At 41.3% G+C, this 15,340-nt stretch overlaps 1 protein-coding gene across 1 annotated transcript in view; it reads left to right on the top strand.

Moving 5' to 3' along the window:
• Window positions 1–15,340, top strand: part of LOC136874184 (homeobox protein TGIF2) — a 583,995-nt gene that overhangs the window by 333,843 nt on the left and 234,812 nt on the right. The window contains exon 2 of the mRNA XM_067147779.2: window positions 663–802. Coding sequence (XP_067003880.1) covers window positions 778–802 — 25 coding nt within the window. The 5' untranslated portion in view covers window positions 663–777. The remainder of the gene's footprint in view (window positions 1–662; window positions 803–15,340) is intronic.

Raw genomic sequence — 15,340 nt, 5'->3', positions numbered from 1 at the left:
TTTCCTTTCTTACATTTGAACTGTCAGTGGAAGAATCAGCATACGTAATATTTGGTTCTATGAACAAAACCATTCGGTTACAAAATCAGATTTTAAAAAAGAACATTTATGAAGTTGCATAATAAAACTGTACGAATAAAACAAAAATCAATAGCAAAACTGAAATAAGAATAATAGTTGTCCTGATTGAAAACTTTTTCCTAGGTAACCGTCCTTCGAATCGCAGTCATTGCAAACATGATTTTTGAAATCGAATGTCACGTCCCAGTGGATAGTATTCTACGTAAAACTAAACATCCCGTGCCTTCTGACTTCTGATGATTTGCCACGTAAAAGATTTCGAATTGATGTTATTGACTATAGCAGTTTAACGTCGTTAGCCCAGATGAACCACATGTTTTAAAGGGGGGACTTTTTGATATGGTTTATTGTAGTGATATTGTACTTCAACAGCACTTTCTAGATTTGTGAATTGGACTCCTCTGAAATATTGTACAATTAAATTTTTAGTCTAGCTTTAAGTTCTCTTCTTTATACTTCTTGTTTTATGTCATTGGAATGGATTGCTTTGTTAGTGTTGAATAATGAGTATTCACAGATTTAAAAATGATTCATATCATGTAAATACTGTAATAAATATCAATGGATTTCTCCTTTCTCAGGAGATCTTCCCAGGCTTCATCGATAAGGAAAGATTACATGCCTTGTTGAGAAGAATCTCTGCGAGAAAAATATAATATTACTCTTCAAGGAAAGCCAATATTGTCAGCATAACAGATGGAACATCAGATAACAACAGAAGGTGTGTGTTTTTGACGATAATGATCCAGATACTAAGTAAGATAATTTCTGTCTTGTTAGTTGTAGTCCTTTGATAAAGCAGATAGTACAACTTCTTGTTGAACCATTTCCGAATCCTTAATTCAGGATTCTAGAAAGTGCTTTAGTTGCAGCTATATAGGCTACATGTTAAAATATTTTTTAAGGTTTCCAGGAATCAGTGCTGGAAATGGCTTTCTTGCATTCCATGTATTTTGCACTCAATTAGCTGAGTGCAAAAATAGGAATTTCTGATTTCAGTAATATTTTACTGAAGTAAAAGTTGTCTACATATCGTTAAACGAAATACAGTAGGGGAAGATGGGGCAAGTGAGTCCTGTTAAGAAACAAAGAACTGTGATTTTAATTATATTTTTAAAAGCTAATTGTTTATTTTTAGGATAGCACAAACATTACTTAGTTTACCAATATATAGATGAGTTTTATGCTTACGAACGAAATATTCACACAACTTAATTTCCTACATATCGACGCGCTTGCCCCGAGATTGGGCAAGTGACTCAAAATCACAACCATCAATTATATCATGTTTGTCTGCGTTGTTACAAGTAAACTGGGAAAATTATAGCAGCAAACTTCACTATGAAGTTTAAATAATAACATGATTGAAAACGGAAATTAGTATGATTATTGTCTCTAATTCTAGGTGTATTACATGCAACTTTAATTCTTCTCTCTGTTTTCGCGTTAAATATAGCTTTATTGATAACCTTACCCTATTCTAGAAAGAAGTGTTGCGTGTGGAATACCGTATTTCAGAGCTGCTGGGCAAGTTGAAAACTCATTGTCTCGTATTTTCTGTAATGCTTTCTGAACTTCATCGTCATCCCATGTCCTTTTATCCGTCTTCCGATTATAGAAGCGTGGTAGTTCCACACTGGAACAATGAATAAATTATGCTCCTTAAGAAAAACGCTCAGATAACCGTTTTACTAGAATTGGTAGTGATTTGCACCACATCAGTGTTGTACTCAGCTGTAAATTTATTGACATTTCAACCATCCTTAAAATACCATCTGCTTGAGATACGATTTCAACCTGCAATCTTTGGCTTGTGCCATCACCATTCGTGATATTTAGTCAAGTAAACAGAGTGTAGACTCAGTTTATTTATAGAAACGGAAGCGAAATCACCTAAATTGTAACCGGGGCTGAGTGCCTCAGACGGTTAAGGCGCTGGCTTTCTGAGCCTAAGTTGGCAGATTCGATCCTGCCTCAGTTTGACTGTTGATGACGTAGGCCTATACTGAATAAGAACCCTATTGTCGGCAGCCCTGAATATGGTTTTCCGTGGTTTCCCACTTTCACACCAAGTACCTTAAGGCCACGGCCGCTTCCTTTCCACTCCTAGACCTTTCCTGTCCCATCGTCGCCATAAGTCGGGGCGACGTAAAGCCAATTGTAAAAAAAGAAAAGTAAGTGCTCTGTGAACGACGATAAGGTTTTGGAAATCGACTGACTAGCCACGAACTCTGGCCTTGATACGCACAGAATGCCTTGAGAATGAATATCAGAACGCCAACTTCACTCCAGACTCGGTGACCCGCACCGTCGTTCCTCCAGAGAGGTTAGAGTTGTCATAAAAAATATTACATGGATAGTATAATGTCTGGATACTTGTTTCGTCCATGTAGAAATGCAGGTTGTTATTGTCTCTGCAATACAGGCGAGTTAGAAGATGCAAAGGTGAAAAAAAAAAAAAAAAAAAAAAAAATGAATATTGCTGTAGACTTTCGGAATATCGTTCTTATCGTCTGCTTTTTTGTATACGTGTTGGATGAAACGCTAATGAAACAGATGATGATGATAATGTATGGATATCCCCCCCCCTCCCAGTTTTCATGTGCTGAGTTACCTGTTCTGTAGCGTAAACGTTGTAAATGTTGCCGTGCAATATTCATATTTATAAATGTAATATATTTATCATATGTTTATGTATTTTTTAAAGGTGGGTAAGTTTTAGGAATGTACCAACGTACCGTTCATCTTGGAATCATGTCCTTTCAAAATAATAAATATCTCCTGTAACAAAAGAGGATTTTATCATTTAACTACAAGAAACGAAATCCCCATACGACACAATAAACATATTTCGTTTCTGTTCTCGCTTTGCTGCGAGTGTTTGTATCTATTGTCAGAATTTGCATCCATGGTTAGACTTGGAAATCTATTAATACGCTATTGAATTGTTGTGGAAGAGTTCAGTGGGGAGTTTCTGTGTGTGTTTTTAGAGTAGAATTTCGCTGTTGTTTCAGATAGGCAAATTTACCCTAGAATAACATCTTATATAACAAGTATTGATGTGTTGACAGTAGGTTTTCAGGGAAATATTTGGTCAGTGTGACTGAAAATCTAGAACAAAGCTGCCACAATCCGGATTTAAAGTCAGGACTCGATGAACAATATGAATGCCCACCCGTTAACAGCATACGACCGTAGATAAGTTATGATGACTTACGGCTGCGGGTGACTGTTTGATATTACTTAGTTACAGTGCAAAATTGTATTTTATTAATAACTAAGCGGTATGGGGTCGCCACTGTCGGGCGTATTGCCAAATACTATAATAATCACTTCGAGACAACTCCAGTCGGCTGCTCTGCCCGTGAGAGAAACCAACATCTTCGACACTGTTTCAGTCCGTGATTTTATTTCTCCATTATTTGGTGTATTGAAAAAGATGTATGAGTAAGATTTTTTCTAGAACTAAATTTAGTTTTAAATTGGCGCACAGTTCATATTTACTGTAAAAACCTAAGGAAATACAATACACCGACCAAATGGCTGCGCGATTTGGGTCACGTAGCTATCAACTTGCATTCTCTCGAGAGAAAGTGGGTTCAAACCCCGCTGTCGGCTGCCCTGAGAATGGTATTTCGTGGTTTTTCATTTTTACACCAGGCAAATGCTGGGACTGTACCTTAATTAAGGCCACGGTCGCTTTCTTCCCACTCCTAGCCCTTTCGTATCCCATCGTCGCCACAACATATTTTGCTTTTACAGTTTTCGGAGACGCCGAGGTGCCGGAATTTTGTCCCGCAAGAGTTCTTTTACGTACCGGTAAATCTCCTGACACGAGGCTATTTGAGCACCTTCAGATTGCACCGGACTGAGCGAGGATCGAACCTGCCAAGTTTGGGTCAGAAGGCCAGCACCTCAACCACCTGAGCCACTCAGCCCGGCGTCGCCATACGACCTAGCCATGTTGGTGCGGCGTAAAGCTTTAAAAAAACGTATAAAGCCCTAAATATGGAGTGGTATTCCTTCACTCAGTCCCATATCCGAAAAACACTAGCTCAGTCCCAGATCATACTTCATCTAATTTTCACACCAGGCAAATGCTGGGGGCTGTATCTTCCCTCCCCTAGACCAGCCAAACATATACTAGACTACACGAAGTTCCCCTTCTCATTTTTATAAAGTTAGGTACGTTTAGAAGTGTTGCCGAGCATATTGCTTCTCGTCAGGTAAAATGAATTAACCTTCCATACATATGCTCAATTAAAATTAATACTGGTGGGAAGACATTTACAAAAAGGTTATTATTTAAAGACTGAAATTAGACATATAAACAAGATGTGAAATGGACTGCTGTGAAATGGCTTGATCTTTCATTTATGAATTACTTTTCTTTTGCTTTAGCATTCCTGCCTGAACTTTTACGGTTAGATTTGTCTTTTTTCTCATTTAAAAAACAGTATATCATCACATTAAGACACTTGTCAATAAAAATATCGGCACATTCCTTACACACATGATGCAGTGAATTAACATATAAAAGCTGGACAATTTTCCTCTTAACATGAAGCCTACTAACAGAAAGAAAATCTATAAAATCCCGGCTTTAATCTGAGAAGGGGGTTAAAAGAAAAAAAAAGTATGAAGATGTTGTGGATAGTGATGCTTTGAGGAATATTTACGTACAATTAGAGTAAAAATGTAACATACCCTTGGCTGTATAGTTGAGGATTTCTAAAGTCGCTGGCCTGGAAATGATCTGAACAGATCTTATAATTCTTATATAAGCGTAACATCCCTCCTTTCTTGTACACCTTATCCAAATCACTTCTGTGACATTTCAAAACCCACAGATCACACCTACAGCAACACCTCGGTATTGAGGGTTAACTGCTGCACTATACAATAAAATATTCGTATTATATCTTAAGCCAGTTAAAGTATGGGTCGAGCAGGTCAGAAGATTACGAAGTACTATAAAAATATCTTTGTCACTGGAAGAATATATATGCAAACACAATATTACTTACATTTTCTTGTCACGAGAGAAGCGAAAGAAAGACCGCGCATTCTTCTCTACTTCATAGTTACTGCAGCCAAACCGGCACATATTTTTCCCCTCATGTTGAGAGGAGATATCAAGGAATGACACACGCTACTATTTAATTATGTCTACTCACTGAAAACGCATAAAATCACCAAAAACTTCACACACAAATACACGTGCTCTTATGACAGAATCAATTGTTCTCAGGTCTACCCGCTAGAGAGAGCTCTAATAGCTGCCCCTCGATATCTCGCTGAGTGTCGCGTATTGTCTCTACTGTATTTGAGTTTATTTCGAGTTATCTAAATTTCGAGATATAGAGAATATCGTGTATGAGCATGTATAGCACCACGATAGCACATAATTGAACTATATGTATCTACGGACTTATACTGAATACATTATTTTAACAGCACTTAAAAATATACAAACAAACTCTATTTTACGGCATCACTTTTATTATGACCCTTATTACAGTACATTTTTAGAAGACAGGATACAGTATATACAGTAGAGAAACAAGAAACATACGTCCGTAAACACGTTTGGAAAAAAAATCCTTTAGTCTCTTGTGTTTGTTAACCTTTCCTTTCTTCACGTTGAAACTTCTCGTCAATACCACGCAACCGAGATTCGTAAATGGAGCTTGTCATCCGCAGCTTCGGGGGTTGCTTTCGTACGTGACTGGCAATGAATTCACACCCGACAAACAGCGAGGCTTCGCCGATTTTCCAGTCACTGGAAGTTTTAGTTTTTCGGTTCCCGTCATATTAATTCCCGGCATCACTTTAACCCTTTCTTTACTTGTTAACTGTTCCTCACAAACCACAAATGCCGTATTGCACAGTTACTGTTGCACAAAATTCGAGTTACAGAGTATTTTTTGCTTCGAGGGAGGAAATGTTTGCTTCAAGAAATAGAGAAATTCGTGTAACCGAATTCGAGTAATAGAGAAATAAATACATACGAAGAATAGGAAAAACGGCCGGGAAATTTAAGTTACCTCGAGGTACTGAAAATTCGAGTATTAGAGGTTCGAGATATCGAGGTTCGACTGTACGTAGACTGCAGTTTTGCTATATGTAAGATAAATCTTTACTTGTGTATTATCAGCGGATTATTATTATTATTATTATTATTATTATTATTATTATTATTATTATTATCGTATGGCATTTACAAGCATAATGTGTAAAAATATACAATTAACATACAAATTAAAATATAGAGGTAATTAAACTAGAATATCCAGCTTCGACGACCAGTCCACTGCACTTGGTGTCAATTCATGCAGAGTCCGTAAACCGTCCTTAAATGCTGACAGTGAACAGTTCTCAACAACATGAAGCAATGTCTGCTTCTCAGCATCACACTCACACGCAGCACTTTCACAATATCCCCACTTTTTCATAATATATCGGCACCTGCCGTGGCCTGTTCTGAAACGGTTGAGTTTTGACCACTCATGTCGAGGAAGATCGAAACCTGGCACTTTCTTCGTTGGGTCTTTAATCAGAAAGGCGTTGATGGGTGGACATTATTCCCATCGCTGTCTCCATTCTGCTTTTACACTGAATTTTTCATAGGAGTGTATGAAATGAAATGTCGTATGGCTTTTAGTGCCGGGATATCCCAGGACGGGTTCGGCTCGCCAGGTGAAGGTCTTTCTATTTGACTCCCGTAGGTGACCTGCGCGTCGTGATGAGGATGAAATGATGATGAAGACAACACATACACCCAGCCCCCGTGCCGAAGGAATTAACCAATTAAGGAATCGAACCCGGGACACTCTGAACCGAAGGCCAGTACGCTGACCGTTCAGCGTACGAGTCGGACATAGGAGTGTAGATCAGTCCAGAGTGGATTCCTGGATTTTAACCTCATCACAGGTGGATCTCGTAAGGCATTAAACAAAAGTGAATTCCTGTGTGTAAAGGTCTTCTTGAGCAACTACTTTCGCTGCTTTTCTCCTCAGATCTGGAGGAGCAATGTTTGCTAAAACAGGCAGCCACTGAGTAGGAGTGGACCTCACTGTACCAGTAACAACTCTCATGATTTCATTGAGCTGTACATCAATCTTGCTCGAATGTACGCTGTTTTCCCAAACAGGAGCGCAGTATTCACCAGCCGAGTATGCTAGAGAAAGTGAAGCAGTGCGAAGAGTGCATCTGCACCCCAGTTGCTGCTCGCTAGTTTATGCAGTAGATTTACTCTTGTACTCAGCTTCTTTGGCAGATTCGAGCACTGTTATACGGAAGTTATGGTAAAATTTGTATTGCTTTGGCAATAAGGTTACTGACAATTACGTGAAATTTAATGCGGTGGTATACCTGTTCCCGGATGTTTAGTTTGTTTAGTGCTATTTCTTTAAAAGTTATATTACAAGAGTCCGATATTAGTCTGTTATTAATCTATAATGTGGAAGTTCCAGCCAAGAAAAGAATTGGGACTGAAATCTACACATATGAAGAAAATGTAAAATTAATTGAATATGTAACAAAATACAAAAGTGTTGTAGAAAATAAAAAGTCTGGTAGAGTTACATGTAAACAAAAGGTAAGATTCAAGGTATGTTTCATGTCAAATAATTCCTACCACTTATGCGCATTCGGGCGAGAATAAAATTTGTCTTCATAATCAGTGCCACCAATTTTGTTAAAATGTTAAATTAGTTGGGAAAACCCGGATATCACTAGTAGGCTGACATACATGCGGTGGAGGATCGTTCATTTTAGTCTGTTATTAATTATTCCATTTATTGTTGCAAATTTAATGAGTAGTTACTATATTTTATGTTTTTCAAGACAGTGTTACAGTAGTAAGTGTAATGTTGTCATGAAGTACAGGTAAATGAAATCTATGTAACCTTCTTTCATTTGACTAATTTAGAATACCAAGCTCGATAGCTGCAGTTGCTTGAGTGGGACCAGTATCCGCTATTCAGGAGATAGTGGGTTTGAACCCCACTGTTGGCATCCCTGAAGATGGTTTTCCGTGGTTTCCTATTTTCACACCAGACAAATGCTGGGGCTGTACCTCAATTAAGGCCACGGCCGGTTCCTTCCCACTCCTAGCCCCTTCCTCTCCTATCGTCGCCGTAAGACCTATCTGTGTCGGCGCGACGTAAAGCAACTTGTTAAAAAAACAACGATATGCGACGAATACAAGAGGATACGTGGAATACGTATGACTTACTATCCGGAGGAAAATACTGTGAGGGTAAGATACCCCTAGCACCCGTAGGGGCTGGGGAGGGAAGTAGCATACAAAAGTAATCGAAAATAGTGTCGAATCCAAAGTGTGTGCGGTCGCTGAGATGAATAGTGACACTTCGGATGTCGTTTAAGTCTAAGTTCACCCCCATCGGTATGGGGGATGTGAAGATGTGAAAAGGAAAATGTCTGTCCAAAGTGACCGTGATTGTGGGAGGGGGGGGGGGGGGTGTTCTAGCAGAGCTCTCAAGCAAACTCGGTACACACAATATCTGGGAAAAAATACTTTGGGGATAAGCCATCCATAGTTCCCGTAAGGGAGTGGGTGAAATATTAAAATAATCGAAAACAACCGATGTTAGTGTGGAATCCATAGTTTTCGAATCGCTGATATGAACTGCGACGCTCTGGATGCCGTCTAAGTCAAAGTTCGGTCCCAGTCGAAATGGGGTTTGGAAGGCAAGAAAAAGAATATCCAAAATGACCGAGATTATGGATGTATGTGTGTTCCAGCATAGCTGTCTACCAAACTTGGTACACAGATGACTTGCTATCTGAAAAGAAAAACTCTGGGGGGCGGACACCCCTACCATCCTTAGGGATGGGATGGAAATGGAGTGAAATAAAAAAAATAATAGAAAAGGACCCGTATTAATGCAGATTCCGTAGTTTTCGGGGTCGCTGAGATGGATAGGACACTCCGGATTAAGTCCCCGTACAAGCCCCATCGATATGGGGAGTGTAAAAGGGTGAAAAAAGTACTATGGAGTAAGACACCCTTAGGGGAGAGAGTGAAATGCAAAAATAAACGAAAATGACTGATACTAGTGTCGATTGCATAGTTTTCGTGGTCGTTGAGATTGTAACAGTTCAGGTCCAAGTTCAGCCTCCATCGGCATGGGGGTTGAGAAAGGGTGAAAATGTCCAGAGTGACCGAGATTGGTGTTAAATCCACCGTTTTCGACGTTGCTAGGCTGATTAGGTGACAGTCCCAGTGACGGTTGGAATCGTGTATATCCTAGCCAGAGCGCGACGCGTAAATGCATTCAGTCATAAAAGAAAGAAAACCTACAACCTGTTTCCCAGTGATTGACCGGGTCAGGGATGGCATGAATGAAGCCCGCATCTTGCGGCGAGGATAGGAATTATGCCGGCTGCCGAAGCCTGTCGCACTCCTCTGGGTCAATGATTACTGACTGACAGATGAAATGAAATGATATTGGAGAGTGTTGCTGGAATGAAAGATGACAGGGAAAACCGGAGTACTCGAGAAAAACTTGTCGCGCCTCCGCTTTGTCCAGCACAAATCTCACATGAAGTGACCGGGATTTGAACCACGGAACCCAGCGGTGAGAGGCGGACGCGCTGCCGCCTGAACCACGGATTTTTCACATTCAGTAATAACTTACTTTTATTTATTTATTTGAAGTGATCAGCTACTTTAAATAATCTCAAACTAAAACTTAAAATTAAACACATAACAACAACTCTAAATCTACAAAAGAGTTCGTAAAATATCAGTGAACATCACGGTAAGTATATTTACAAAACATCACTTCAAACAGGTAATAAGAATCCTAAAATTAAACATTCAAAAAAGTACCTGAGTCGGGTACTATAGCTAGTTTTACAATAATTAAACATTGAAGCCGGAAAATTTGTATAACTTTACTGACACTGAAAATTATTTTCGTTTTGTTACAGCTGAGGTAGGACGAGGTTAATGATTCAGGAAATCCTTATCTTGACCCAGTAAGTTGAAACGATGAGCTTTACAGATCCGAGATTCTGTGCGACGATGGGTTGATGCTAACGGAGGGCACTTTGAACATTTCATGTGGTACGCTGGTACGCTCTGTTCCTGCGTACTTCCCATGATTAATGTACTATGTCGAGTTGTAGAAAATTAATTCTAACATGGAAATGAAGCGTGTCCATGTAACATTTTTCTTCTAGGAATGTGTGCTGAAAGTTTAGCCGTACATTATTGCTTCGCCCTGTATGGGACTGACGTACAAGGCAGACTCGCAAGGTGACCTTCCGGTAGCAGGTCACGGATTTTTTTTCATACTTAGAGTACGTGAAGATGACCCTTCCAATATGAATGTCCCAAAGCATAACCATAATCGAGTTGGCCATGCCCAAGGCCATTGGGCCAGATATCCAGGTATTCTCGAGAAAATCAGCTTTGGCAAATTCTAAGTGTCATATATCAACTTAACGTCCACGAAGTGGATAGCACCCGACTATGTATCAGTGGTTCAAGTCCCGCTGAGTGCATAGTTTTCTTTTCATCCTTCTTGTTTCATTCTAAGTATATTGTAGGTACAGAAATGAAACAAAACGTCAGGTAGAAATGAAACTTTTTTGTATACTTCCATTTTTAGGCAAACATTTAGCGCTGAAGTAAAATAAACAATAATGTTGTTTCCTTCCCTACAATAACATGGAAGAAATAAGCTTCGTTATACTGAAAGAATGGCTGAAATCCGTTGAGTGAGCAGAGATTACAAACAAACTCACATATTTTCTCTCTTCATAATATTGATATAGATTAGCTGGGTCAGACTGAGCTCGAAGTGGACAGGGTTTGATCCCGACTTTTTTTAATGCTATTTGTTCGGGGCGTCGACCTAGAAAGATCTTTTTTCCCTACTTGCACCATTTGGAAATTGCGGAAGTGTAAAGTGTTGAATGTGAGGAAAGGAACGTCAAGCACGATACAAACACCCAGTCCCCAGGCCAGGAATATTAATCATTTACTATTAAAAACCCCGGACCCAACCGGGAATCGAACCCGGGGCCGCCGGGTGATAGGCGGACGCGTTGCCCCCTACACCACGGGGCCGGACTGATCCCGGCTTACTAGGGTGGTATTTCAAAGTGCTCGAATACGTCAGCCGCGTGCTGGGAAAGAATCCCTCCGGGACAAACTTCCGACGCCTGGACGTCTCCGAAAACTTTAGTAGCTGGTGGGACGTAAAACCATTCTTCTTCTTCTCGTCCTTATTTTACAATTTCGCTTTACGTCGCACAGACACACAGACACCGATAGATCTTATGGCGACGATGAGATGGGAAAGGGCTAGGAGTGGGAAGAAAGCGGTCGTGGTCTTAATTAATTACTGTCCAAGCATTTACCTGGTTTAAAAATGGGAAACCACGGAAAACCATCTTCAGGGGTGCCGACAGTAGTGTTCGAACCCACAATCTCCCGAATGCAACTCAAATCGCGCGGCCACTTGCTCGGTAACATTATTAATAATAATGTTATTTGTTTTACGTCCCACTAACTACTCTTTTAAGGTTTTCGGAGACGCCGAGGTGCCGGAATTTAGTCCCGTAGGAGTTCTTTTACGTGCCAGTAAATCTACCGACACGAGGCTGACGTATTTGAGCACCTTTAAATACCACCGGACTGAGCCAGGATCGGACCTGCCAAGTTGGGGTCAGAAGGCCAGCGCCTTAACCGTCTGAGCCACTCAGCCCGGCGGTAACATTATTATTAGTGGTCTTAACTACTCATTGATACATTTTAGTCACGGATCGTATGTGTACAACCACTTACCGTCTAATAAATCAGGATCTGTTGACTCACATCCGCTACAGGACAGAAGCGGAAGCTGTGCATTTCATTCATGTATCGAGCTGTTTTCGCGCGCGAGGAAGTGCCTACCCTACCGGAAGAGTTGTACGTGTAGCCAATAGAAGAGCGGTATCTGGGCACTCCCTCCAGCCTGCCTACCACAGAGTAGGAGTCTGCACTCGCTATCGTGTACTTGTTTTGAACTGGCCTGGCCTCGTCCTCCCTTTTTATAACCGTACCATTATAAGACGTGTGTTAATCTTAAGCGTGAACAGTTTTATGTACATCGTAGACGTGCTTATCATGTTTCCATCAGTTGTGCGAATCTAGTTGAGAACAATTGTTTCAAAATCGCCTTGGGCAATACAATTTCGTCTGCACACTGCAAGATTTTTACTCGGATGAGGAATACAGAATTCGAAAGTGGTTCAGTCCATTTTCTCTCTATGTGAGCACCGTGGGAAAACGGCTCGACAGCATTGCTTGAAATCTATATTTAAGTTCAGGATTATCCGGAGAGTTGTTTCATTAGTGAACAGTGGCGTAACAATATTAAGGGGACCAAAACAAGAAATGTCAAATGTCTCCGTTAATATTCATTAGTGTGATTAGCTGCCACCTTGGAGGCCTAAGTTCAATTCCCGGCTCTGCCACGAAATTTGAAACGTGTTACGAAAACTGGGACGGGGTCCGCTCAGCTTCGGGAGGTCAACTGAGCAGAGGTGGGTTCTATTCCTACCTCAGCCATCCTTGAAGTGGTTTTCCGTTGTTTCCCAATTTTCCTCCTAACGTTAGGCCACGGCCGCTTCCTTCGATCTTCCTTGCCTATCCCTTCCCATCCCCTACGAGGTTCCTGTTCAGCGTAGCAGGTGAAGCCGCCTGGGTGAGGTACTGGTCCTCCTGCCAAGTTGTATCCCCGACTAAATATCTCGCACTCCAGGACACTGCCCTTGAAGTGGTGGAGGTGGGATCTCTCGCTGAGTCCGAGGGAAAAACAAACCCCTGAGCGATGAACGGATTAAGAAAAAGAAAAAATAACGGAGATATTCGTGATTATTATGTTTTTCACAATTTCCAAATATCTCCGGAAATGTTTGTTCCATAATAAAAGTTATAGAAACTCCAATTTCCGATCGTTTATGTCATACATTTGTACCGCATGGCGTGGACATATTGTTCATTTGTAATGGTAGCGAGTTAAATGGCAGTGATAGTTGTTGTGATTGTTTTTGTACGGTACAAAAACACATGATCATCAGCCCATACTGATCAGGTAGATAATGAAAATAGTCGTCGAAATGAGGAGGAAATCATGAAGTAGAATAAGAGGAAAGGAAGTTATGTAAGGTGGAGAATATGAGAGACTCCCTTGACCTCGGATGCCCTAATATCGCCGAGCTGGAGGAAACATAAATGATCTATCCTACAATGTCCTTTAAGTCCATAAAACTGATCAACAATAAAAATTGAGATGATCTCTCTCTCTCTCTCTCTCTCTCTCTCTCTCTCTTCGGCTGTCATTCATCTCCGCTAGATGACATTACCGTTGCAGTTGTATAAAATCCACCCTGTTAGCGGAGGGTTTAGCAGCCAATAACCACGAAGTTCCTGTTAAGTGTTTTCTCGAACCGTGCCTTGGTAAATGACAGGATACATAAGAATCGCCCTTTATATCCTATTTTAGGCCTATGTGTCTGAAGGCGTTTTTAATATTCCTACCCAGTGTTTGTTTAAGGAATTGATAAGCTGACTGTTTTGCATAATAAAATCAGCTCCTTCTGTGGATCAGTGGTTGAGTGTCAGCCTCCGGATTCCTAGATAGCGGATTCAAACCCCGAAGAAATAGTCGGAATTTTGAGGCGGAAGAAAGTCCATTCGACACTCCATGCCGTACGATGTCGGCATGTTAAAGATCTCTGGTGACACATTTGTTGTTTACCGGACAAAATGAATCAAAATTCGGCCATAGACGCCCTAGAGAGATTCAGTTTACTCTGACATGTAGTAGGCCTAGAGTAAAATACATTAAAATACTTGTACACGGTAGCTGAGGCCATACGATTATATTATTTTTATTTATTTGTTTGTTTCTGTCAAAGTCGTGTTCCGATCCCGGTGCAAGAGGAAGTAATATGAGACTCAACTGAGGCCCCTTGATAGCCAATCCCCGGCTGAGTGGCGCTGGCACGTAAGAGAACTCCTGCCAGAAAAATTTCCGGCACCTCGCCGTCTTCGGAAATCTTAAAAATATTTAATGGAACGTAAATACATTATTATTATTATTATTATTATTATTATTATTATTATTATTATTATTATTATTATTATTATTATAGACTGTCTGTGACGACATGGGCGTGGTGGATATATATACGGTATACTGTATATATATTTGGCCAATTATAGACCGCTTAGAACCGAAGACTTGGTACAGTCTTTTCATTGCACCTGCAAAATCCACTATGTGAAATACACTGACTGACAGAGCAAATGCAACACCAAGGAGGAGTGGTTCGAAAGGGATGAAAGTTGGGGAAAAAACAGAGACGGCACGGACGAATAATTGATGTTTATTTCAAACCGATATGCAGGTTACACAATGCGCACGGCATCGACTCAGTAGGATGTAGGACCACCGCGAGCGGCGATGCACGCAGAAACACGTCGAGGTACAGAGTCAATAAGAGTGCGGATGGTGTCCTGAGGGATGGTTCTCCATTCTCTGTCAACCATTTGCCACAGTTGGTCGTTCGTACGAGGCTAGGGCAGAGTTTGCAAACGGCGTCCAATGAGATCCCACACGTGTTCGATTGGTGAGAGATCCGGAGAGTACGCTGGCCACGGAAGCATCTGTACACCTCGTAGAGCCTGTTGGGAGATGCGAGCAGTGTGTGGGCGGGCATTATCCTGCTGAAACAGAGCATTGGGCAGCCCCTGAAGGTACGGGAGTGCCACCGGCCGCAGCACATGCTGCACGTAGCGGTGGGCATTTAACGTGCCTTGAATACGCACTAGAGGTGACATGGAATCATACGCAATAGCGCCCCAAACCATGATGCCGCGTTGTCTAGCGGTAGGGTGCTCCACAGTTACTGCCGGATTTGACCTTTCTCCACGCCGACGCTACACTCGTCTGCGGTGACTATCACTGACAGAACAGAAGCGTGACTCATCGGAGAATACGACGTTCCGCCATTCCCTCATCCAGGTCGCTCTAGCCCGGCACCATGCCAGGCATGCACGTCTATGCTGTGGAGTCAATGGTAGTCTTCTGAGCGGACGCCGGGAGTGCAGGCCTCCTTCAACCAATCGACGGGAAATTGTTCTGGTCGATATTGGAACAGCCAGGGTGTCTTGCACATGCTGAAGAATGGCGGTTGACGTGGCGTGCGGGGCTGCCACCGCTTGGCGGCGGAT

The sequence above is a fragment of the Anabrus simplex genome, chromosome 5, assembly GCF_040414725.1.
Source record: "Anabrus simplex isolate iqAnaSimp1 chromosome 5, ASM4041472v1, whole genome shotgun sequence".
In the NCBI taxonomy this organism is placed as follows: domain Eukaryota; kingdom Metazoa; phylum Arthropoda; class Insecta; order Orthoptera; family Tettigoniidae; genus Anabrus; species Anabrus simplex.
This window is presented reverse-complemented; position numbering and strand designations above follow the sequence as displayed.